The 27,244-nt window shown below is 43.2% G+C and overlaps 1 protein-coding gene across 5 annotated transcripts in view; it reads right to left on the reverse strand.

The window, feature by feature from the left end:
• Nucleotides 1-27,244, reverse strand: part of AKAP13 (A-kinase anchoring protein 13) — a 329,213-nt gene that overhangs the window by 51,633 nt on the left and 250,336 nt on the right. For 2 of the 5 annotated variants that reach the window (XM_053223591.1, XM_027067990.2), the window contains 6 exons: nt 24,716-24,781; nt 22,683-22,875; nt 19,005-19,113; nt 10,846-10,974; nt 6,703-6,745; nt 4,832-4,964 (listed from right to left, as the gene is read on the reverse strand). In XM_053223591.1, coding sequence (XP_053079566.1) covers nt 4,832-4,964; nt 6,703-6,745; nt 10,846-10,974; nt 19,005-19,113; nt 22,683-22,875; nt 24,716-24,781 — 673 coding nt within the window. The remainder of the gene's footprint in view (nt 1-4,831; nt 4,965-6,702; nt 6,746-10,845; nt 10,975-19,004; nt 19,114-22,682; nt 22,876-24,715; nt 24,782-27,244) is intronic. The other 3 variants (XM_053223593.1, XM_027068001.2, XM_053223592.1) reach the window with 2 other exon arrangements.

A 27,244-nucleotide genomic window follows, 5' to 3' on the forward strand; every position in this document is an offset into this window, starting at 1 on the left:
CCAAGTACCCTGGAAATGAAACAGAACGAAGTCCCCAGAATGCAGCGTGTGTGGACGGTGCTTCGGCCACACGATAGTCAGTCTGGAAGGACTGAGGCCAATTAACACTTAGAAGTTAAGGAACACATCTTCTATCTGTTTAGAAAGACTTCTCATGGTATTGAAATCGGGATGCTTCCTAAGAACACTCCTCAGTGAGGTCTGCTTCGCCTGTGGTCGAGTGGTGACCCATTGTTTTCTGCAGTGTGACTTCTGCGTGTTCAACAACGGCTGGGGAAGTCGGCGCCCACGGTATTTCAGGGAAGGAGGCAGGAAATAACTACACTAGGGGACTCAGAAGGAAAACGAGTTCTCCCTTTCAAAACCTACTGCTTTAGACAAGCCATTACAAAGACAAGACCAGAGAGCACTCCGGATGACTGCGAAACATGCTGGGATGAAGCCACGGACACGCTGCCCATGTTTAATCAGAGAAGGGAGCAGAGAGGGAACTGGATTTAACAGTGACTCCAGCCTTGGCACACGGCTCCTCTGCACGGCTGACGGGGTCGGCTCTTTTATGCTGAGCACGGGCACGCCGAGGTGGGGCTGGATAGGGGCAGGTCTGCAGGAGCACAGCCCTTGCCCCAAAATGCCTACTTCAAGTCAGATTAAGAATTCGTGTACATGTGTCTGCCCACGTATCTCCCGGCTAATCTGCAAGGAGGAAAGCTTAGAGAAGAAAATCAGTGGGACAGGCTGGTTTAAAGGGGGTCACTTCACTCCCTCTGCGTGAAGGGGATCATGGTGCACATTAGTGTTTAAATAGTCTGTAAGCCAGCGAACTTACTTACTGGCAGGAAGCGGTACTATGAGAAGATGCTAAAGACAAAAGCAGAACCCGCCAGTCTTCCTGTTACACTTCCTGTTTAGGCTTGCCCCCGTTCTAAAAAACATCCAATACGCTTATCTAATGACATGTCAGATACTGCTAATGTTTTAAAAGGACATATGAAGGACCAGAACTCAATTTCTCAAATCCTAGATCTATCTACCTAGATAATATCTATACACCTATCTAGAGAACTCCATGCTACAGGCAAAATGTGAATAATCTGTTACACAGTGGCTGACTTTTGGCTCCTTAGAATATTACTTAAGAGTTGCCAACATGTAAATCAACCCTTAAGCACATATAACAACATAACAATGAACAGTGGGCTATATCTAAGTTAATAACAACAAACTATTTTCATGAGTATATCTATCATACCTAATTGTAAGAAAAGTAAAAATTTCCAAACCATTCCTAGAGACTCTGCTAAGAATTTACAGATGGCAATTTAATATATCTTCACTAAATGCTTTAATTTTTCCTTTAAAAGAGGTAGGACTGGGGCGCCTGGGTGGCGCAGTCGGTTAGGTGTCCGACTTCAGCCAGGTCGCGATCTCGCGGTCCGTGAGTTCGAGCCCCGCGTCAGGCTCTGGGCTGATGGCTCAGAGCCTGGAGCCTGTTTCCGATTCTGTGTCTCCCTCTCTCTCTGCCCCTCCCCCGTTCATGCTCTGTCTCTCTCTGTCCCAAAAATAAATAAACATTGAAAAAAATAAATAAATAAAAGAGGTAGGACTGATTATACTGTACACTAGGTTAATAAAAATAGGTTAGATCTCTAATAGTAGCTCTTTTAAAAATAATTTAAAAGCAGTAAAACCATTATTTTCAAAAGAAAAACTAGTATTAATATCCACAGTCACACTTTCAATTGTTTTAACATTAGGGAGAAATGACATTAGCCAGTAGTTATGAGAAACGGTAGAGTGCGCATCATCACACTAAGAAAATACTTACTTTTGTCATCGTTTAGAGAAGGAAATGCTTCTGTAGGGGAAAGCTCTAGCTTATCAGTGCAATGGCATATTAAGTCAGGGCATTTAATGTAACTGGATGTAAAATGTATCATTTCACTACTTCCCCTACTTCTTACTCTCTTTTGGTGCATTGACACAAGTGAGCCCTTCCATATGAAAGACGGCTCACTCTTAACCTTCTTGATGGATGTGGCCAGTGGGCCCTTTTCTAAACACCTGATAATGGGAAATGGACTGCGAGTCCATGTTTCAGATTTGTAATTTTCTGAGGGTTTCCACTGCTAGAGGCAGCACGAGCCCCCAAAGGTCTTGAAGCCAAGCGTGAAAAGAGGAACCAGGCTCATTTTGCAAAACAGTGTTGTCATTCTGGCAAAGGAGATGCTCAGACACCAAGGGTCGACTGATAATGGTCTCTGCCAGACTCTGCTCTAACAATTTCCTTCCTTTGTCCTGCCTTTCTCTTCATTCTACTAGCAAATGCCAGTTGTTTGAAGTTATTTATGAGTGAGCAGGAAATGAAGTGCACTAATTGCTGGAAGTCAAAGAGGTTCTGCCCTAATATCTAGTTCTGTGACCTGAAGCATAGCTCTCTGTACTTCAGTTTGTAAAGTATGGAGGATGGGATGAGACTTTTTTTTATGTTTATCTATCCATTTTTGAGAAAGAGAGAGATACAGAGAGAGACAGACAGAGAGAGAGAGAGAGAGAGAGAGAGAGAGAGAGAGAGAGAGAGAATATGAATGAATGAATATGAACAGGGGAGGGGCAGAGAGAGGGAGACACAGAATCTGAAGCAGGCTCCATCCAGGCTCTGAGCTGTCAGCACACAGCCCGATGCGGGGGCCTGAACCCATGAACCATGAGATCATGACCTGAGCCGAAGTCAGATGCTTAACTGACGGATCCACCCAGGCGCCCCTGGGATGAGACTTTTATAAAGGTCAGGTTCCAGTTTCTAAATTTAGTCTTACATTGTTTATGTGTGTTTGTGTCCTCTCACTAATGCGATCAGTGGCGTATTCACTGCTCTGCCCTGAAAGTCAACATCCCTGGGGAGATGGATGGGAAGGGGACTCTTCACTCATTTACTGGTCTTCCAAATGAAGACCTCACAGTCTAAAAACAGAACAACAACAACAAAACACACTTGAAAGCATCCAAATAGATCATAAAATTTCTCAAAGACAATGATCTTTAGTTCTTTAGGAGCACTATTAGCACCTAGCAGAATGCTGAGGCTACAGAAGTCATTTGATGATAGTACCTAGCTAATCTACACTGATCTTTGCCAAGATTTTCTTTTGTTGATGCCAGCCAGGGTCCCAGCCAGAAGTGATAGGTACAACAGGTAAGACTCTGTTTAAGCCTTGTTGCCAGTATGCAGAACACTGCTAAGCATTCTTTTCTGAATTTAACCTCAACCCTATTTTAATTATGAAGTTAATACTTATATATAGGATTATTCTGGAAACATCCTTGCATTTTTCCCTGCGCTTTCCTGACTGCCCCACTTTCTCCCCTTCTGCATCCAGGCAAGAAAAATGAAAACACAATTTCGGTGGCAGGTTTTGTGGAAAAACTCCTCTGAGTCATCACTGAACCTAGTATTGGCTAAAGGAGAGACAGCTTATTTACAAAACCCGGTAAAATACATGGGCTCTACTTCCAGCAGCCCACTTAACTGAGGGCCTAAGAGGCTTGTTACATTTGGTGGCAGGCGGCTTGGGGAGAGTGTGAGGGGTATACTTTTACAACAATATTCTTGAGTTCAGCGTTTGTATTCCCTTACTTCTAAGTAGGTACGGGTGTGTGTGTGTGTGTGTGTGTGTGTGTGTGTGTGTATGTATGGACATGCCACACACACATGTATACACACATGTGTATATATAGTGATTCCTTAGCAAGAGCTTGTCACTGATTTCCATTTAGAAAAAAAATTTTTTTTTAAAAGATATTCCTTTATTTTATTGGAGGCTGGCTGGGTGGGTGGGTGAATGGAAGGTAGAAGGTCCTCTCCCACTGAGGTGACACTGAACTGATTTTGGTTTAGCACTGGGAATCAGTATAAGAAAAGGAAACCCTTGTCTTCCTTTCTTTTGAAAGTACATTGAAAAAAAATGAGAAGAGTACCTGTCTCTATGTGGGGTTATTACAGGTGGTTTTTATCTATTTTTGTATTTCGAATATTCCCAGGAGTATGGAAAAAATAAACAGACAAAAAACGTTTAAATATTTTAACGCATGAAAGACAATACCCTGCAACAGCCTCGCAGTCAGGACTAAATCAAAGAATCCACTTTTGTCTTAAAGTCTCTTATAATTTTCTGTGGGGAAATCCTTCTTTTTTTTTTTTATGTTTATTTATTTTTGAAGGAGAGAGAGACAGAGTGTGAGTGGGGGACGGGCAGAGAGAGAGGGAGACACAGAATCCAAAGCACAGAGCCCGATGTGCGGCTCAAACTCACGAACCGCGAGATCATGACCTGAGCCGAAGCCAGACGCTTAACCAACTGAGCCACCCAGGCGCCCCAATCCTTCTAACTTCTAAACCCAAATGCAAATATTTTCAATCTCCTGATCTTGGCATAAAATCCTCAGGTGCATTTTAAACCCAGTTTACTGACGAAGGCACGTGGTCGAGTATGGGATCATGGAATCTTGGTTCCACTGCTGTGAGCAGCACACACTCACAGGGTAGCTTACTCCCAGGAAGGGGAGAACAGGATCTCCTCATACGGCTATGGAAACGATTACATAAAATAATACATGGAAAGCTCTTAGCATATAGTAAAAACCCAATTAGTGGTATTACCTTTTGTTGCTATTTTTCTTCAAGTATTAGGCCATTTCAAGGATTATCTCTGTGCTTATTTCCTTACGTCCTCATTATTTAATTAGGTATTGGGTGCATGCAGGCTGTGACAGGAGCCTACAGATGACCAACGAAGGCCATCACGCAAGGAATGCCCCCAACGGTACTTACTCTGCTCTTCTTACTGCTGGACATTTTATTCTTGATGTAGCTGAATGTGCGGCTGACTTTTGTTCCACTCTTGCCTTCAAAATCTTTCTTGGAGGGGCTCTGAGGCAGGAAACTATAGGTCTCTTCTGTTATACTAAATAACAACAAGAAGAGTGATTTTTAAAAAAGACTACAGAAATTTTTAGAAAGTAAACACAGAGCCAAAAAATACAATTCTTCATAACCATGTATCATTTTAGCTACAAGTCACAGTCAACTTATGCACACACGTGACAACGGGCAGCAGAGGAACAGACGGACAGAGGCTGCTGAGCGGTTCCACAGAGCAAGACCTGAGAACAGAGGACACCACCACGCTGGTCCCAAAACCAAAACCGTTCTGGTCCCAAAACCTGGCTAAGTTTTCTTTTGTCGGCCATCAGTGTTTTAGTAATAGATTTTTAGTGGCCTGGTGTGAAAGAGCCTGTCAATTATTCATTTATTATTTTATCTGAAACTTCTTAATCTAAAATAGCACTCAATTTATACACACCTTTGCATCAAATAGGTGCTAGAGAAGAAACTCATAAAGACAACAGAAAGATGGATGTGTTAATAAAGGCTGTAAAGGAATTTTTATGACTGAATGTACATCCAAATTCCCTGAAAGCAGAAATCACACACCATTTTTTTAGTCTTCTGGCACACTGGACAATCAATACTGGTGCACGCAGCTTTGCACGATTTTAGGAGGGAGGAGAGTATAGAAAGCTCCGCTGTAGGAGTTTCACCCAGAGCCAGGGGTACTGATCTACTGGTTCAGGAAGGCTACACGGGTCCATCACAGATGGACATGTTTGGACCTCAGGAAGTTCACAACGGTGGACTTCCTCAGAGAATGCGGGGCACGTGTAGACACAAGCCATTCCACAGAAAAGGAATCTACTTACACTACGTTCCCCAGGTGTTCTACAATCGTTATTTTAAGAACTTTTCCACAGAAAAGCCGTGTCTACCTCAAGGGCCTCTGTGAGAGGACAGAGGCACCCCTCAAGAGGGGGAACAATCCTCTTCAGGAGCTAAGGTCTGTTTATACATGAAATACTGTTTACAAAATAAAGCAGTCTGTTATTACGATAAGGGGGAAGTGGTGTGAGAGCACTGTTCCAGAGAAGACAAAGGAGAAATAAAGTACGACAGAAATACAAAGAGAAGCATTCATACTGAGAGTTCTGGATCACTGAGTCACAACCGATGCCTCTGCGAAAAGACACATGTTCAAGTGCAGGGCAGTAATCAGAGCCCCATGATGCTTACATTAGAATATTTTAGAACCCCATAAGCATGACAAGAGGAATAGAATAGTAAACAATGAGTCAAAATACAAACCTGCCTGCTGTCAAGTAAAGAACCAATTCACTTACTCGGACAAAGCTATGAGACATATCCGTGTAGGCAGAAGAAAATGGCTTTAAAGCTTAAAATGGCTAAGGTACAGTTCCCCGCACGCATGCACACGCAGACACGTGTGCATACGAATACACACGCGTGCAAACAGTGAAACAAAATGTTGTCAGGCTTAGGGCTTAAATCTTAGAAGCAGAGTACAGAAGTTCATAAAGTTGAATACAAGTGTTTCCTCTCCTGAATAAATGCAAACCTTTATCGTCAGGGCAGTGTAGAGAACAAAAGATAAAAACTACTGAAGACATTATTTAAAAACGATAGAGAGTCTTCACTACAAACCACTTGTAGCCATTATTCCAAATTTATCACTTAAGGAAGAATCCAATGAGCTGAATTAACTTCTCAGTTTACTTAGTGAAATGTCATAAGACATCTTGGGTTTCCTTCATCTCGGGGAAAGGAGTAACAAAATAAACGTGCAGTACCTCTCGGTCAGGTTAGCACTGGTGCTGTGGAAAGGCCGTGAATCTGGAAAACAAAAATGGCAGAGGAAAAGTTGGAACCAAAGGACAGTGCCTGGGTGACAGATAAGAGGCTTAAAATATTTACAATGACACACGCAGAGCAGAGAGAACATCCGAAAGCCATTGTACAGTGCCTTCTCCTAAGGGTTTGGAAGAAGGAAAAATTCACCTCAAAACTCAGTATCAGAACTGGAAATAGGCAGCAGTAGGCGTGAATTCCCCACGACAAAAAATTTCATCCAAGAATCACATCACTGAGCAAGCCCCAAATCAACATTTTTGTCCCCACGCTCAAACATACACGAAACATGTTTAATTCCTGTTCTCGTCAACGCTCCGTTTCCATAGGCCATCTTTCTGAGATGACATCACGGGAAGAACACAAAATCGAAAATGAAATATCATTCATATTCTGTTTGCTGTTCATTTTGCTTTCGTGGATTTCCATACCAAAATATCTAGCTACCATGTACCTGATGTTTTCCGGAGTATTCCTGGAAATGGATGAGTGAAGAAGAAAAGGGCACCAGAGCTGGCTGTGTGTGTGTGTGTGTGTGTGGGTGTGTGTGTATGTGTGTGTGTGGGTGTGTGGGTGTGGGTGTGTGGGTGTGTGTGTGGGTGGTGTCTTGGTCCTGTTACTGATTTGGGGTGAGATCTCTGCATTTCACTTCCTCATCTGTGAAATGAGGGAGATGAAACTGACGGTGTGGTCCTTGCCAGGCTGACACTGATATGGCGAGTACGGCAGGTGCATCCTTCCTTCCTCCGTCACCATCGGAGTGTAAACTGAAGCGGGTCATTAGCACCCAGGCTAAGGCACACAGCAGAGCAGTAAGTGGAGAAAGCATTAGGAACACTACGATACCTTACCGACAACATGCTAATAAAGCTGGAGCTACGTCAGGACTTAGAGGAGATGGTCTCAATCATACCATGATGAAGGAGTTCCAGTTTTTAGATCAGGCACGGAAATACTTTGTGTGTGTGATTCCAGGCGGACAAAGGCCGCTCAGTACAACTCCTGTTACAGTGTGAACAAAACACACACCTTCTCCTGCAGGTGGGTTTGAAGGACTGGAGATGGACCAGGAGTAAAACCCTCATTTGACAGAGATCTGAAGATGTTCTACTACTAGATTACCAGCATTTGAACTTAAATGTCCAACCTGTTTTAGATTCTGATTAGAAATGCAAAATGGTAGTTATTACTAAGTGAATAGCCAACAAGTAGGAATAATAGATAGGAAACTTAACAACCAATTCTAAGTCTTCAAAAGAGTACTTTCTATAGCTTTTCCTTTTACTTACTTGGGTTCTTCTATTTCACTTACAATGCATGGTCATCGAGATGAGCAGAGTAAGAGTAAGATCTGGGATCTGTTCCCTAGTTTCTGCATGATCTAGGTGTGAAATTGTCAGCATTTTAACCTCAGGATACCTTAATTTACTCAAACAAAAAACCAAGAGTGTGGTTTAGATCAGTGGCTTTATAACCTTTTGCACCCCAGGAACCCTGAATGACAAGCAGCATTAAACTCTCTCACGTTGTCAGGCTCTGTTGTACACTAACTAGAGCAATTACCTAGCAAGTTACCAACCTAGTAATATGAACAAAGTGAAAGCAAAATCCATAATGAAGAAAAACACCAACTAGCACAGGATCTGGCCAAGAATCAGCTCCCAGTAGATTTCTGCTGAATAAATTAGAAACTGAACAAATATGTGATTGAGTACTGGGAGAATCTGGGACTCTGGTAAGGATTTCCAACCTTTTCACTGCTGAAGAAAAAATTCATTCATTTACTATGACCTCTTAGATTTGGTTCTGAGAACAGTGGTTAATCAACCAATGCCTCTGAGATTCCTGAAGGGCCATCAAGTTTTCAGTGCACCTAAGAGTATAAATTAGCCAATGATACCTCTACGGTATAATTACAGACAAAAGCAAAGAAATCTGTCACTGAAGTCAGCCTACAAAGTATTATGGCAGGTAAACAGTGTATTTCAAGTAGGATTTTCTTAAAGTCTTGAAATAACCTGCAGACATAATATACTAATATTCCAGAGTCGGAACTACTGGATGGACCGGGTCAATGGTTTTTAAAGTGTGTTCCATGGAATACTAGTCTCATGAGATGTTATCCACAGTCAGGCACATATTGTGGTTACCTAGCTAATGCGTTTGGGAAACACAACTTATTGAACACTGCCTTGGGAATTCACAATGTACACATTAGCATCTGAAACCAGCTTAATTGGACTTTTCCTCAATTTATCTGGCCATGAACCAACACCTTTCTTTCCCTTCCTCTCCCCTCCACCTCCAGAATTCTCACTGGTATTTCAGGGTAAGGAACACATTTTGAAGAAGGCTAGATACCTGGTTCAAAGGTTTCTTCCAGCTTCTATACTTTTATAATTTCATCCTGTTGGATTAGCTGTATAACCAGTGCCGTTCTAGATTAATAATTTCGTCTTAGAGGTAGAAGAAATACCACTGGGACCTTTACCTCATCTGCCACATGTGGACCTATGTCCCCAGGTACACAATACTTTGAGATGAAACAGACTTGACAATTTCTGAACACTGAAAGTTGTAAGCAGATTTTCACAACTTCCCTCCTACTACAACTGGTATAAAGTATCTTATGGTGTGCCTATTCACTAAACATCTTTTCATTATGAAAAAAGTACTGAATATAAGATGACTTCCATTTAAGAGAAATTAAACTTTATGTTACTGTACACAAGGTACTTTCTTTTAAGAACAATGCAAAGAGGTCACCCTCAGGTTAATATTGATTATAAAATTTTAATATTTTAACAAATAATTAGATACCTAAATACTGCTGAAATGTAGGGTCAGCAAGTGGTAGGGAATTAGGTTGCTCAATTATACAAATATTGTAATTCTTTGAGGCTCCTATCACAGTAAAACCTTGGATTGCAAGTAATTTGTTCAATGAGTATTCTGCAAGACAAGCAAACATTTCTAGTAAATTTCAACTTGATAAATGAGTGAAGTCTTGCAACACGAATAGTACATGATGCCAGATGTCACATGATCACAACATGGTCACATGAGCCAATGGTTCTTGAAATTCACTTTAATATACAAGTGCTTTGGATCACAAGCATGTTTTTAGAATGAATTATACTCGCAAATCAAGATGTTACTGTAGTTATATGAAAACAATTCAGTATTTACCTTTATACTAGAAATGTTTTTTTCCATTAAAAATAGCAATCCTGGAATTTTCCAGAAATTTTGCATAACTGAAAAGTGATGTTCACAGGGGGTAGAATTCATTTCCTTTCCAAGCTTACTAAAACCTTATAAAGTTTTTTTTTTAATTTTTTTAATGTTTATTTTTGAGAGACAGAGTGTTTAAAATTTAGGCATTATCAAATAAGAATATATTAATCTGAAATCCACACTGTAGTAAAAGGATTGAAAAATAAAAGTTCCAAAGGAGAGAAAATGGGAAGTTAGGAAATACATCTATAACTCTTATTCCCTGATCCACGTGGTGTAAACTCAGAGGAAAGGTATTTTTATCTTCTTTTTTTTGTTCTTTTAAAGTAATCTCTACGCTCAATGTGGGGCTTGAACTCACAACCCCGAGGTCAAGAGTTGCAGGCTCTAGCCAGAGAGGCGCCCCTACGGAAAGGTATTTTTAAAGACAGGTCTGAAAGGTGAGAAGAAAAAAGTTTAACATTAGCTTTTAAATATCACAGGTGGATATCTAGATATCTGTCTCATGAGACCAAAAAAAAGCAAAACATGGGAAAATGAAATTTACACTATCAAATAGAAAGCTTTGTGAAACCAGCGCTCAGTATTACAAAAGGTACAAGGTGGGATGGGAACACCTCCCCGTGCCCTGGAATCAGGCCACTAGATCAACCAGTGCACGTGGCATATAGCAGACAAAAACTGTTTCATCCAAATTAATTCTCAAAGCAAAGCAGGAAGACAAATGGTTTAGAAACAATGGCATGCAAGGGGGTACAAATCCCCAGTTTCTTAGAACCAAGCTGACAGCATTTTCAGCACTGTCAGACCCTGGAGAACAGCCGTGGACACTACAGTGGCTTACTTACTACGCAACTCCTCCTCGCCATCAATGGAGTGAGAAGAGCCAAGAGAAAAGAGAGTTTTAGACTTAAGGAGATGTGGAGAGATGCGGACGGAGAAGGAGACCCGCCTTGCTGGCTGCATCCGTGGCTGGGCTGAGAAGTAGGTCAACACGAGACATTAGAGAGCGCCAACTGTACCGGGACAAAGTCAAAGGCACCTGAGACCATGCTGAACAGAATAATGTTGCTAGCCTGTGTGGTTCCAGGAAAGGCTGCCTAGTGAACAACGTATTTATTCACATTTTCGTCTTTACTTCTGAGTATGCAGAATTCTAACATAGCTTAAAAAATTCATCCAACAAACACGTACTTGCCAGAGTAAGAAAACAAGAAGTCCATTATTTTTAACGGTCATAATTTATAGCTGGAGTTGTTTTTCTTGAGAGTGGAAACATCTGGAGTAGTGGTGTTTCTCAGGATTCTGTGTTCAGCTCTCGTCTCCCTCACCCCAGACCTCCTCACGCCCTGCCCTCCCAAAGTACAAGCTGAATTCGCTGGGCTGGTGACACACACCTTTCCACCCTCAGGCCGTAGCTCTCCCTTTGAGCTCAAGACGTGTTCATCTCTCTCTGCTCATCTCTGGGGCATGTCCCACAGGCAGCATGAACTGAGGAAGCACGTGAGTGACATCTCTCTTCTCCACACCCACCCCTCCTCCTGTATTCCTTTGTTTGGTAAGCGGTACCTAACATCTAATGAATTGCTCAGAACAGAGACCTGGGCCCCATCATTGAATGCGTCCATCTTGCCTCGATTCAGTTATTCTATGTGTTCTAGAATTCTCTGAACATCAACTTCTCCCCTAATGCCACCGTGTGCTCTCACCTGGATCTTGCAGTAGCCTTCTCCTGATCCATGACCTTTGCTCCCCAACACTTTCTTCAGTGTGGTCTCTCTGAAGTGTCCGAATCAACCTACTTTATCAACTTAAATCACTCCACTGCCCTTGGACAAGAAACCCCAACCCCTCGGCCATGCTTTCCACATACGGACATACCTCATTTTATTGTATTCTGTTTAACTGAACTTTATGGATACCGCAATTTTTACAAACTGAAGGTCTCTGGTGACCTTGTGTTGAACTAGCCTATCGGCACCAGTTTGCTAACAGCATCTGCTCATTTTGTGTCTCTGAGCAGTCGTGATAATTCTTGCAATATTTCCAATGTTTTCACCATTATTATATTTGTGACGGTGATCTGTGATCAGTGGCCTATTATGATTGTTTGGGCGCGCTACACACCACACCCGTATAAGACAGCAAACTTACGCGATAATGACCAGTCATTACTCACCCTGCCCGCCTTGGGCCTCCCTGATCTCTGAGACACAATATTGAAATCAGGCCAATTAATAACCCTACAAAGTCCTCTAAGTGTTCAAGGGAAAGGAAGAGTCACACGTCTCTCACTTTGAATCAAAAGCTAGAAATAATTAAGCTTAACGATTAAGGCATGTGGATAGCTGGGGCAGGCTGAAAGCTAGGCCTCTCATGTCAAACAGCCAAGCTGTGAATGCAAAGGAAAGTTCTTGAAGAAATAAAAAGTGCTTCTCCGCTGTACACACAAATGATAAGAAAGGGAAACAGGCTTATTGCTGATATGGAGGAAGTTTTAGTGGTTTGGATCAAAGATCAAACCAGCCGTAACATTCCCTTAAGCCTAAGCTTAGTCCAGAGCAAGGATCTCTTCAATTCTGTGAAGGCTGAGAGAGGCGAAGAAGCTGCAAAGACAAGTGGGAAGCTAGCTGAGGTTGGTTCAGGAGGTTTAAGGAAGGAAGCCAGCCCCACACATCCAAGTGCAAGGTGAAGCGGCAAGGGCTGACGTAGAAGCTGCAGCAAGTTCTCCGGGAGATCTGGCTGCGATTCTTAATGAAGGTGGCTCCCTGGATGACAGATTTTCAGTGTGGATGAAACAGCCTTATATCAAAAGAAGATGCCATCCAGGACTTTCATAGCTGGAGAGGAGAAGTCAGTGCCTGGCTTCAAGGCATCGAAGGACAGGCTGACACTCTTGTTAGGGGCTAATGCAGCTGCTGACTTCAAGTTGAAGCCAGTGCTCATTTACCATCCTGAAAATCCTAGGGTCCTTGAGAATTGTGTTAACTCTACTCTGCCTGTGCTCTGTCAATGGAACAAAGTCTGGATGACAGCACATCTGTTCACCACTTGGTTTCCTAAATACTGTAAGCCCATTATCAAGACTTACTGCTCAGAACAGAAGATTCCTTTCAAAACAGTACTGCTCATTAACAATGCACCTGGTCACCCAAGAGCCTGGATGGAGATGTATGAGGAGGTTAATGTTTTCAGGCCTGCTAACACAGCATCCATTCTGCAGCCCGTGGATCAGGGAGTCATTTTGACTTTCAAGCGTTATTATTTAAGAAATATATTTTGTAAGGCAACAGATGCCATAGACAGGGGATTCCTCTGATGGATCTGGCCAACTTCTGGGAAGGATTCACCATTCTGGGTGTCATTAAGAAAACTGGTGATTCCTGCGAAGAGGTCAGAATATCAGCGTGGACAGGAGTTTGTAAGAAGCTGATTCCAAACCTCATGGATTGAGCTGTTCAAGATCTCAGCAGAGGAAGTCACTGCAGATGTGGTGTGGAAAAAACAAGAATCAGACGTGGAGCCTACAGAGGGCACTGAATTGCTGCAATCTTGTGACAAAACAACAGATAAGGAGTTGCTTCTTATGGATGAGCAAAGAGAGTGGATTCTGGGATGGGAGCTACTCCCGGGGGAGATGCTGGGAATTTGCTGAAGTGACAACAAAGGATTTAGAGTATTATCTACACTCAGCTGATAGAGCAGCGGCAGGTTTTGAGAGGACAGACTCCAATTGTGGAAGGTCTACTGTGGCTAAAATGCTATCAAACGACATCTGACGTCATCACATGCTACAGAGAAATTTTTTGTGACTGGAAGAATCAATCCATGTGGCCAACTTCGCTGCTGTCTTATTCTGAGAAATGGCCAAAGCCACCCCAACCTTCAGCAGGCACAGACACGGAGGCAGGACCCTCCACAGGCAAAAAGATTACAATTCACGGAAAGCTCAGATGATGGTTAGCATTTTTTAGTGATAAGGTATTTTTAAATTAAGGTATGTGCACTGTTTTTTTAGATATCATGCTGTTGCATGCTTGACTAGAGCATAGTGTAAACGTAACTTTCATATGCACTGGGAAGCCTAGTGATTTAGTAATTCATCTGACTTGCTTTACTGTGATATTTGCAGGGGTCTAGAACCAAATGGTTAAGACCTCTGTGGCATGCCTGTGTGAACTCACCCAGTGAATTCCCAGTCTTCTGCTGGCCTCAACTTTGAGATGACTTCATCCCAGTGAGCATTCTCTGTTCTAGGCTCCTGTACTGTCCCATGTTTGTTTGTTTTTTTAAATTTTTTTAAATGTTTATTTATTTTTGAGACAGAGAGAGACAGAGCACCAGCAGGGTAGGGACAGAGAGACAGAAGGAGACACAGAATCCGAAGCAGGCTCTAGGCTCTGAGCTGCCAGCACAGAGCCCGGCACGGGGCTCAAGCCCACGGACTGTGAGACCGTGACCTGAGCTGCAGTCGGACGCTTAACCGACCGAGCCACCCAGGCGCCCCTGTACTACCCCATGTTTCTTACATTCACCTGTTCTCTGGTCTGTGAGAACGCGGTGAGGAAAGCAACTGTATCTATAAACTCACCTGTCTCCTACACCGTGTGGCCTGGTGCCTGTCAAAGAGTGACTCAAATGCTCACTGAATGAATACATTAATAAACGAATTTCCCTTTGTCAGGCTTTCTGAAAGCTCAGTGTCCTAAATGAAATGAAAAAGCCCTGTACGAACTTGACAGTCACATAAATACTACGTGATGTCAGCTTACTGCGGGCAGCCACGTCCAGTAACAGAGATCCAGGACTACTGGCACAACTACAGGTACGCTGGCTCCTTGGGCAGTGACGGCCTAGGACGAAAAGTAAGCTACCATCTCCATGTGCTTGCAAAAGTCTTTCCAAATGTGAAGCAAATTCAGGAAATGAAAATGAGCTCTCTTCTTATACCAGATTCCTTCCTTTGTCACAATTTCATGGATCATCTGGAAAAACCTATTTATAGGAATATCTAAAGGAGGATCCTCAACATATATGTTCTTTGTGATAACAAACCCTGAAAAACAAAGGGAAAGTGACTTCTCGTTAAGAAGCCTGTGAGTTGAAACATCTCTCTAATGGGTACAAGTCTCCTTTTAACGTCACCACCACCAATGTGGTTAGGGCTCTTCCAGGAACACCACCAAGCAAGTACCTTCTCCGCTGCTGGTAAGCATCTCCTGAGCATAAGCCATGAAATGTGTTAAAATATACTTTGGGCAAGGATCATCTGTAATAACTGAATTATTCTGCATGTATAGAAACAAAATTTATGCTTAAGTTCTATCAAGAAACCATCTAAGTCTCCTGGCAAGCTGGGAGTCTCCACTCCATCCTCTCTGATGCAAGAAGGAGAAATGGGGCCACAGGTCCCCAGGAGCGGTCTGTCTGAGGGCAGTCCTCCCCGGCATTCTCCCCATGATGCAGGTAGCCTTGGTGCTATTGTGAGTCCCTAAAAGATGAGCTGGCAAGATGCATTCATCACGCTCCCTCCCACCACGACAGCACAGCCAAGACATGAGTGAGGACAGCTTCCCCACCCATTGTGGTTCCCAAATAAGCTGTCGCCTGTCTACTTCCCACCCCAGAAAATGACACAGAAATACATTAGTCACTATCTTGACTCAGTATTTTCCTCTGCATCGATGGATTTTAGAAAATGATACCAGCTTAGAAATAACGTTGAGTTTCCTCTGTGTTTCTCTTCTAGGAAATGACCCAACAAGACATTCCAGACAACAGCTCAGGAGACACACGTTTTCAGAAATGCCTGGATGTTAACAGCTGTAAGACTGTGGTAGAAGGAGCTAATTTCTTTGAAGAAAGAAGACAGAGCCCAGGCAGAAGTGGAAAGTAGTGAGATAAGGTTGAATTCAGAAAGTATTTTGTTCCTAGACAAGCGTACTCATAAGGCACAGTCCACTTAAAGACCATGAAGGATGGCGTTCTAGTTTCTTTAACATTGTTTTAACTCTGGTCAGGGACAGAAGACCGTAGCGCTGTTCTGGGTACTGTGAACTCACACGCTCCATAACAATAACAAATGCTTATTATAAGCCAGGAAATATGCTAAGGACTTTACATAAATTCACATGTAAGCCTTATCACGTTGTTACCCCTGTTTCATCAAGTAACTTGAGGCAAAGAATCTCACTATGTAGCCCAAGGTCACAGAGCCACCCAACGGGCTTACAATGAAACACCAGTTAAAACACTTTAAGTGGACTGAATGTTCTAGGCTTTACGGTCTCACTGTGCAGATTGTAACTAGGATTCCTTCAGCTGGGAAGACTGTGACTACACACGAATCACGCAGAGTGCTCAAGTGACTTGGAATGGAAGCCCGGAGTCTGTGGCAAACCAAGAACTGTCCAGTTACCCTGATGCTTAAAGGTACAGCACACGGATTACAAGTTTTATACTCCTGTTCAACTGCCAGAAGTTTTACATATGCAAAAAACATTTATCACGTTTCTAGAGCAGAATAAAAAAATACCGATGGGAAAATTAATATAATTGTATGTGGGGAGGGACTAAGGAGAAACAGTGTCATTAGAGTTGATTAATCCTCCAATTACAGCGTAGGCTAAATCAGGGAAATTGGGGGGCTCGCTAACGAATTTACGACCTAATCGTTCAAACGTGTATGAAACGTACAATGTGAGTTAGAATGAGGGTACCCACCCTATTTTGATCAAAGGACTAAACTCCTGCTTGGAGATCAACCCTTGACAACAGTCTGCAAACTCATTTCAGTCCCCTCTGAGCAGAGCAGAAAATTTCCCAGCAACAGGAGGAGAAGCTGTGTGTGCCAGAACCCCTGGCACTCTAGGACGGTGTTTTCTGGGAGTTAGCCGCATTATTTATAGTGTTTGGCTAGCAACTGAAAACACAGTCAAAAACCATCTTGCTTTTTGGAGGAAAAATTAATGAAGTGTTTCATGCACGAATCAAGAGTGTGTGTCACAAAATACAGGAAAAAAATCCCTCCGTGGGACACATTCTGTTGGTGGTGGACATCTGTTGCTATGGGAGTAGACTCTCCACCATGACACCACACTCACCAGTCGTGGACGGTTAGGGACACAGGGCCGAAAGGTCTCACTCAACAGTGCCCTCTTGTCTCAGTGCCCTGCCCTACTGAACACTAGCACTCCAAGCTCATCAAATCCACCATTAACAATCCTGTTATGATGATTTTCACTCTGCACCAGCAAGACCTCTAACCCAAAGCCAAATCAAATCAAAACCCAAAGAAAAACAGGAAGGGCGATTTTAGCTGCAGTTCTGTGAGGTTCTGTCGGCATCTCTGAGAATACGCCATCAGTAGGCACACCTTTAGTCAAACAGGCCAGATCTGAATCGCTGATCATGAAAATGAGGACAAAGTTAACAGCACTCTTTTTTAAAAAAATTTTTTTTCAACGTTTATTTATTTATTTTTGGGACAGAGAGAGACAGAGCATGAACGGGGGAGGGGCAGAGAGAGAGGGAGACACAGAATCGGAAACAGGCTCCAGGCTCCGAGCCATCAGCCCAGAGCTTGACGCGGGGCTCGAACTCACGGACCGCGAGATCGTGACCTGGCTGAAGTCGGACGCTTAACCGACTGCGCCACCCAGGCGCCCCATCAGCATTCTTTATCGTGTCTTAGTTCTAAGGCGGAAATTAAAAAGATCAGGCCCATGGTAAGTCATGAATTGAGACAGAACATCTCCCGAATGCAGCACAGAGTCTCCAAATTTTTTAAAAATATGTATTCATTTTTGAGAGAGAGAGAGAGAGAGAGAGAAAAAGAGGGAGAGGGAGAGGGAGGGAGGGAGGGAGAGACGCAGAGCGTGAGCAGAGTAGGGGCAGAGAGAGAGGGAGACACGGAACTCAAAGCAGGCTCTAGGCTCCACTAATAGCACAGAGCCTGATGTGGGGCTCAAACTCATAAGCTGTGAGATCATGACCCCAGCCCCAAGTCGGACGCTTAACCGACCAAGCCAACCAGGCACCCCTCTCCAGCTCTTTTAAGGTGGGTTCTATCAGGGGACACTGAAGAAACACCAGAAACACCAGGAAAGTTTATTTACTCCCTTTGCCTCAGCTTCCTGAATACACGGTCTTTCAACAAAGAAAGGATCACTCCCCCTTTGATGAGCACAAGATCTCAAACTGTAACTACTCATGAAAATAAGAATCAAGATTTTAAAAATAAAAAGGTGAGGTTTCTCAAAGAACAAGCTGCCTTTCCCTGGCAAATATTTAGATCCAATTCAAATATGTTTCCGAGCATCTTTCATTTGCAAAGGCCCTGTGCTTACGGATGCCAGACATCTATGTATCTTTCACAGCCAGCCAATGGGTCCCGAATCTGCATACCGCTCCATTCATCACTGGCAGATGTAATCCTTTCAGCACGTGCTTAACCAACTGAAAGTGTATCTCAGTCTTTCTTTGTCCTTCATGAGCTTCATGACATTTTTGAAGAGCTCAGCAAATGAGTACTGGATAAAATTCACATAATTGTACTGTGGTAACAGAATAGCATAACTTTCAGATACAACCACATCATGTTTGTAACTTACTCTCCAGTGCTTCAGAAAAAAACTTTAAAGGCAGTGACAGGAGAAGAGAGACTGATAAAGTTATGACTTTGATAAGATGGATCAAACATATGACATCTGGGGACTCCAGGTAAAGAATATATGGTAACTCTTTGTACTGTTTTTAGAACTATTTTTAAAGTCCGAAATTACTTCGAAATAAAAAGTTAAAAAACAAATCTATGTCCTGACAAGAAGAATCCCAAAACTGGAAGGAAGATCCCAAAACTAAACTGGTATTTTCTATTTAAATGAGCCATTCAGGAGAAGAGGGAGGCAAATTTTGGAAGGTAATGTTACGGGGTCTCAAAGGGAGAAAAATGATAGGAAAAAAGTGTTTAAAATATGCTTCATTTTAAAAAAAGTAATATACTCACTGTCCAACCCAGGATGGCTGATTGTCATTAGTGAGATGGATTTTGTCAATGGAGAAGAAATGGCTGATGTACAGTAATTAAATCCCTGTTGTTTAGATCTGGGACATGCCTGTGAAGTAAAAAAAAAAAAAAAAAAAAAAAAGTGAAAACCAGGATGTAAGCATATACTCTTGTTATTTCTAGATCAGCACAAAACTTTACATCCCACCCAAACCTAAGAAAAGAACGCGGTGCAGGTGAGGGCTAACAGCACAGGCTCTGTGGTCAGACACCCTCGACTCAAGTCTGCCCCTGCTACTTGACCGCTGCTCAACTTCGAAGGAGCTACTTAGCTTTCATGAGCCTTAGTTTTATCTGGAATAATTCAAGTACCCATCCTTTACAGTGGTTCCCTATCCCTCCTAACACCTAATAATGTTTTAAACTTAGTACGTGCTTAGTAAACATCTGCTGAACACATCATCAGATGAAAGTAACTTCACTGTAAATAGCAAACTACATACAGTAGCTCTTGTTCTTTGAAAATCTAAGTCTCTTTTAGAGACATAGTAGAGAGCAGTAATATTATTCTGATTTTAAGCATGTTCTTTTTTATTTTTATTTTAATGTTTATTTATTTTTGAGAGAGGGAGGGAGACCCAGAATCTGAAGCAGGCTCCAGGCTCCGAGCTGTCAGCACAGCACCTGATGCGGGGCTTGAACTCATGGACCGCAAGGTCATGACCTTAGCCGAAGTCAGACACTCAACCGACTGAGCCACCCAGGCACCCCAGTATTATTCTGATTTTAAAGATTTGGAAACAGAGATGCAAATAAAAGGCGTTTTAAGATCAAGATCAAGGCAGCCATGCATCTGGGAAGAAGCCTAAAGCCCTTTCATTCCCTCTCCTAAGAGGACACTGCTTCTGCATGTACCCAAGGGGGACCGAGAGGGGCCAAGTTACCTCCCTCAGTGAATTCGCAGCAGCCTCGAGGTCGTGTAATGCAGCCAGCTGCAGAAGCTTGTGTAAGAACACCCCTGAGAGCCAGCCCAGCAGTGCTTATGAGCACACTTCTGGGGTGAGGGACTCCCCCTTCCTTTTGTTCTGAGCGCTCGTTCCTATTGTTAACCGATTTTAAACCGCCAGGAATCCCTCCCTTCTTAGTGGGCTGCAATCTGCACATGCTCGGAGGGGAGCAATGAAAATCCATTACTACCATGAACGCGACTCAAGTGCGCCAAAGACTTCTGATTATTCAGAGCCTGCTCCGTGCGTAACCATGGAGTCTGAGGCAAACAGTTGCTGTGTTTCGAACACAACTGTGAGGTCTGAGGAATGACCTCAGTGAAAGGCAGGGACCTTCAGCAGGAAGCTGGCTGCAGGCGACTTGTCCAGATCAGAGACACCAGCAGCTCAAATCCCCACTCTGAAGTTGCACACGAGACAAAAACTGCGGGTGAGCAGAGAGTTCCAGAAAAGCACGAACATGTCAGCAGCTTCCTCCACAAAGGCTCGATCAGAAAGGCCATTTCAGAAAGACTTCGGTGGTAACTGATAGCACTTACTAACACACGGGGTCCTCTGTCCAATTCCTAGGATTATCAGTTTCAGGAAAGGTTTTCCATAAACTGTATTGAGAAAATTAAAAATCTTCTCCTTTCCTCATAAAACACTTCTACTTCAGAGACGTGGAAAGAGGCTGTGAGACTTACACCGGGAATTCTGAGGGGAACGTGGTCCAGCTCACAGCCAGTCAATGAGGCCTTAGGCAAGTCACTCAGGTGGGTGTGAAGCTGTCACCCCCGAGGGCTTACGCCGAATCGGAAGGGATATACTGGCTCCAAGCCCAGGATTCCGTTCACAAACCCCCAATGCTGGCATTTTACTGGGTCTTACAATGACTTCCAAAGGACTCTATATACTTTTGTATGACTTGCACTTTTGTTTTTTAGACTCTCCACTTACCAAAGATGCTCTCAGCAAGTCAAGAAAGAATGGTTTTTTACTCCCTTTTTCTGTTACCATTAGGCTGAATACATTTAAATCATTTGCTTCAATAAATATGTTCTCCATATTTTTTTAAATTTATTTATTTTTTGAAACGTTTACTGTTTTTTTTAGTAATCTGTACACCCAACATGGGGCTTGAACTCATGACCCTGAGATCAAGAGTCAGATACTTTTCTGACTGAGCCAACCTGGTGCCCCTATTCTCCATATTCTTGTTATTTTTCTTAACTTTAGAAAAAGTTAAAAAAGTAACAGGCCCAGAAGACATGGGCGGTGGGGGAAGGGGATAACATGGCAAAAATCCCTTTGGGCCTTCAATTTGATTTTCATCAGGCCTAAATTCTCCTGGGTCTTCACCTAAGTGATGCATTAAGGTAATCCTCCAGCGTCCAGTTTCCATCTGGTCGTAGCATTTCTATGTAGTGGGGTATACAAACATTAAACGTCTATGTAAAACCTATGTCTCCCACTCAGAGAACAGGCTGTTTAACATTTTTGTTGGTTTGTTTAATTAGAAATGTTTCATTACGTTTCTATCTAAAACTCCAGTCACCTATCCAAAGACAGGTGTTTAATTTTGTTGTCTGTTTAATTAGAAATGTTTTGGGGCACCTGGGTGGCTCAGTTAAGTGTCCGACTTCGGCTCAGGTCATGACCTCGCAGTTTGTGGGTTTGAGCCCCATGTTGGGCTCTGTGCTGACAGCTCGGAGCCTGGTGCCTGCTTCACATTCTGAGTGTCCCTCTCTCTCTGCTTGCACTCTGTCTCTCTCTCAAAAATAAATAAACGTTGAGAAAAATTAAAAAAGGAAGGAAGGAAGGAAGGAAGGGAGGGAGGGAGGGAGGGAGGGAGGGAGGGAGGGAGGGAGGGAGGGAGGAAGGAAGGAAGGAAGGAAGGAAGGAAGGAAGGAAGGAAGGAAGGAAGGAAGGAAGGAAGAAGGATGGATTCAGGTGTATCACAGAATCCTCCCAGGAATCAATCCAAAGTCCCCTTGGCCCCGGAGGAGGAAAAGGGCCTGGAGCAGTGTGGGCTATAAAAGCATGGAATGCCAATTCTCCAGGCCAACTCCCGAGAACCTGCCCCAGGTGACAAGTGCTGGGGAAATCACCTGACTGGCCAAGGGCAGCCAGCTGGGGCCCCCAGAAGGGAGTCCTGGGGGAGTGGCAGTGCAAAGGGAGCATCAGGCGGGGGCAGGGAATGAAGATGCTCTCTGAGAAGTTCTCACAGTGACAGGAAGCAGAGAGAAAGACACAGCCATTTCCCAGGCAATGTGAGAAGGCAAAGAATAAGATCTATTTTTTCCAGGAAGGTATAGATTTTTGAAAAATTGGGAAATTTAACAATGCTGTGTAGCATACTTCAAGAGTCATTTTACTACTGGCATGGTGAAAGAAGTCCTCAGATAAGAAGGAAAAGCCCAATTTAATATCCTGGATACTTTCCTAATTTAAAAAAGTCTGCTTTGATGGACTATTCAAATCCATGCAGATGAATGGTATTCTGGAATTAGTTAAGTGCTAAAACCTTGCTTTGTGCTAGATGGGGTGTACTAGACCGTGGGTAAGCAATCACAATAACTAGCCTCATAGTAACGTGAGTCTTGCTTTCTTTGTTCCCGACGTGAAGACACATGTAGGGAAGTACAGTTCATTTTTCCAAATGAGCAGCATACACCCGCTTCAGCCTTACCTGCTGATCAAACATCCTGTGTTCTCTCTGGCCTGATTCCAGATCCTCTTCTGAAAGCGACATCAGAGAGTCACCCCTCGCCTCCCCACTGAAAGGGTGCCTGAGCTCTTTGGTGTTTGCAGAGTTTACGTCTAGAGATGAGGACGGCTTGTTTCCGACACCGGCTCCTCCTGTCAAGCCTTCTAGGCTGAAACTGAACACAGAGCAAAGGAGTTAATTCATGTGACTTCTGAGTCTCTGAAAGGGTGGAAGATACGAAAGTGCTTTGAGTGTTGCTGGCAGATTATTTCTAAGTTACCTAGCAAAGCTATCGACCAGAGCACGGCACAAATGAGCGCCACCTACCTGTCCCCCAACAGGTCTTGGTAGGCTGAAAAGGCATATGCACTTAGGTTTATTACCTCCTTCAATTTATTCAAATGTTGATCATGTAAGGTCATTTTCTCAAGATTTTTTTTTTCAATATACCATGTGGACAGACCAGATTATCTTATTTATCATTTATGTATGTGTGTTTTTCCTTGATCTGATGTAATTAATCTCTGCCAAAACCAAACTAGGCTAATGCCAAAGAATTCCATGGCACAGAGAAAACAGGTGCATGAGTAGCTCTCAGAAAACAGGCAGGGACACTCAGAATTGCCCTTGTGTCGCTTAAGTGGACCTTTATAACTTTACATTCAACTACAGGCCAGTCAACCTTTCTAATTTCACAGGCTTGTGTCGACCCCAGGAAGTCGGGATTACTTATGAGCAGTATCATCTGGGCACATGTGGCCACACAATCCCTGCTGGACAGGCTTCCTGGGAACTGCTGATTGCAGACGGGCACAGAGGACACCTTAAAGAACAAAAGCTAAAAGCAACTATGTCTAAGAGCTTTAATTTTTTTGTCTTGATATTGGCCCAGAAAGGGGGCAAATTTAGGATATGGCATGTAGAATGGGATCCCTGGTGGGCAGATTTTGCGGTTTGCAGAGTGAAAAGCATTTTTTGGTAAGCAGGAAACTACAGAGAGAGGTTGGCCATCGATGAGCTTTGGGGTTGCTGGTCAGAATAATTCACATCTGGTACAGCTGTGGTGGGAACTTCTTTAAAATAAGCGAGATCTCAAAATACAGCCGGAGCAGACCGTGTTCTCACTCACAAGCAGTTGGAAGTGCACTTGAAGGTACACTGAAGCTATTTAGTTATCTCTGCTCCAACTGCACAGTTAATTCCACAAATGAATTGCGTATGCCAGTCCAGAAGGGCTTGCATTTGCCTTTTTTTATTTCATAAATTACTTATTATGAACTGAAACCATATGCCTCTATTTTTCTCTAGTGGGTAATTTAAACAATGGACTTTGTTTTTCTTATTTCAATACGACAACAGAAACCATGATTAAGTAGAAGTAAATGTCTCTGTAAAACTCATTTTCAATAGCAGGGATAAGACAGGCTAAGTGAAGAAGAAACTTAGTTTTCTATTGTGAATTGTTTGTGAAGCCTGAGAAAACCAGATGTGTTATTACCACAACATTTAATCCTGAAAATGTTTCAGTGATTAAATCTGGCTGCTGAGTTGAGAGAAAAATATGAAACATTGAGGAATCTATGAATTTGGAACCTGAAGAGACTGACTGACTTGGAAACACAACAGAAATAAAAATTCATCGTATTTGTGGCCTTGCTTCTGTCATGGTTTTCTTCAGGATGTGGGAATCCCCAGGTTCCGGGAATGAGGACAGACCAGAACAAAGAGAGAAGGGGTCTGCCATACCGTACATACAAGTCTGTGCGGAAAACACCAAATCTATGGCCACTTGAGACGCCAGAAGCATCAGAGTACACTAGCTGACTCCCGGGCTATACACACCCCTTCAATTGGATCAGTGATGCCCGCAGCAGCAGGAACTCAACATTGTGCTCACAGCCAAAGCGGGCTGCCATATGCATTCTAGCCACCCAGAAGCAAGCTCCCAGCCAAAAGCCCAGGTGCCATATTTTACGATTCCCCCTTCGGTGGCTGGACACGTAACGATACCGTACCTTCTGTAATTAAAGTCAGCACTCAGGGCAGCAGAATATTGCACACCAGAAGGACACCAGCTCATACTGGGGATGACATCAAAGGCAGAAACAGAAATGGAGGGAGAAAAGAGCAAACAGGGATAGGGTTACTGGGTTTGAAAAGACAGGCCACAGTTACAGACAGATGGATTTATTGGATTATCAAAAAATTAGGAACATAACATTGAGAATTTAGAAAAAGACACAAAAACCATGGAAACTTAAAACTGTGCTACTAATATCCCTCTAGACACTGTGTTGGAAAGGACTGTGGGAGTCTGTTACAGGGTAACAAGTCCGATTTGAAACCCAAGAATTCCTCCTGCCGGACTCTGAAAAAAAGAGCCCACTCTGCCCACAGATTCCTCCTCAGGTGTCCTCCAGGGCTGCAGCCTCTGCTGCCGGAGGGGCCGGGGGGGGGGGGGGGGCACTCTCTCCACAAGCTCCACCACTCCCAGACCTCCTTGACCATGGCTATGATCCCTAACTGAACCAAACCCATCCTTGACAAAAAGGGACAATGACAAAGTGCACTGGGGTGGGGCTGAGTCACTGATTTTCCTCAGGTGTTTCTAGGAAGGGTCCGTCTAAGCCAGACACATTCTAAGTCTTTCATAATAATGATATCCCACCAATACTCACACCCACCTTTAACCCCTACTCACTAGGCTGTTAAGCACTGAAGGTAAACAGCTGTAACAAAGGCCACATTTCCTTGTATTTTAATGATAACTAAGGCGTTTACTTTCTTCAAAAGGAAAGGAATTCCATGGTACTAAGTTAAAAATGGGTCTTAATTTTAGGTTTGCAACCATTTTCCCCCACAAGATTAAAAAAAAAAAAACAACCTCATCTGATCATCTACTTTGATTACCTTGGCACTGATATTTATTTTCAAGTGGGAGGGACAGAAAATCTAGGGTTGGAAATACCATGTAAATAGGACCAGGCCAAAAAAAAAAAAAAAAAAAAACCCACAACTCAAAATACGAGGTACACTGTAAAGGGAGCTTCATCAGTACGTAAGGATTTTTGATGGACAAAAGCGATCATTTAAAAAGTACACTGCTACTATCTGGCGTCTTAAGGTCTAAGTGACGTGCTTTTGATTTTGAAGGGGGGGGGGGTTAACATTAACACCCACTCAGCTCCTTCTGGAATCTTGCAAATGGGAAGATCTGCAGACAGCAAAAACCCCTAACCTTGAATACACCTAATTAACAGTTTTCTTGACAAGTGCGGGTTTTTGATAGAGGAAAAGAGACGAGGAAAATGGTGGGAGAAGAGAAGAGCTACCCCTCAAAGTAAATCTTTAAAATAAATATCTTAAAAACAATTTAAATAGTATAACACTTAAAAACCCGATTAAATTAAAGTACGAAGCTCCCAAGGGCAGGAGCAGAAAGGAGAAATACGCATCTCAGAGATAGTTCCAGTCTGTGAAGTGGTATCAGAAAGACTTCTAATTTGCTCATGTGAGGGGAGCAAGCCTCCATATATCTTACAAACACGAGACTCAGAAGCCCATTCTCTGGCATTAACTTAATTTTGAATCTCCAAACTGTTAAGAAAAATTTTAAAATATCCAACTTATTGAAAACACCACATGGTAAATCAGCGACTGAACGGACATTATTGAATCATTCAAAAAACAAATCTTCCACAGATGTAAACATCCCTTTACTCTCAGAAAATGGTAACGCTGTGAGAAAGCAGGATGAAACTGAGGCTGAAGAGAAAGAAGAGTGACAGGAGACAGCAAGAGGGACCTCACAGGGGTCCCGAGGCTCCGGGAGCCACAGACCTGCCCTGGCTTCTGGCAGGAAGCTCCTTTCACCAGAGTGTTCGGGGGCACCCTAAATCTCCTCATCCCTCCATCAGTGGAAGGGACATTTAATGGTTCTCTGGCCTTATTTTGAGATTTAGGAAATTCTAGATTAAAAAACCCCACAAATATCCTGTTCCTGCACCTGTGAACACTGGTAGCGATGTTTCAATTTGACTGGCTAAGGCATCATACAAAATTTTAAACTGTACTTCATGCTCTTCCTGCAGAAAAACGACTAAGGGTGAAGTGGGATCTGGCACCGTTACGAAGCTTCATCTGTCAGCTCACTGGGACCGCATCCAGCAACCTGTCACCCTCCACTGTCAGCACGTGCATGCTTTTAATAAGGTCACGCTGAAGAGCTTTAACGGAGAGCCAAACAGATCTCTAAAGGTTTCGGGTACCTCTACTGAAAGGGTACTTGCCAACTTGTTCCCCTGGGAGAAAAACTTAACCGAGCCCTGATTACCGCAGATTCATGAGAGCATTTGTATTCGAACTCCATTTTGTGCCTGAAAGCCAGAATTAAAGGAAGCCCACCCTTGCAAAGACGACGGGGGAGGATCACTATGTGTGGCTTCCCGAGGACCGGCTTCGGCGGGGAGTTGAAAGTACCCCTGACACATGGCTCCCAATACGAGGGGCTACCTGCAATCTCGCCACAGTCTGTGGCTTTCTAA

This window comes from Acinonyx jubatus, chromosome B3 (assembly GCF_027475565.1).
Source record: "Acinonyx jubatus isolate Ajub_Pintada_27869175 chromosome B3, VMU_Ajub_asm_v1.0, whole genome shotgun sequence".
Classification (NCBI taxonomy): Eukaryota; Metazoa; Chordata; class Mammalia; order Carnivora; family Felidae; genus Acinonyx; species Acinonyx jubatus.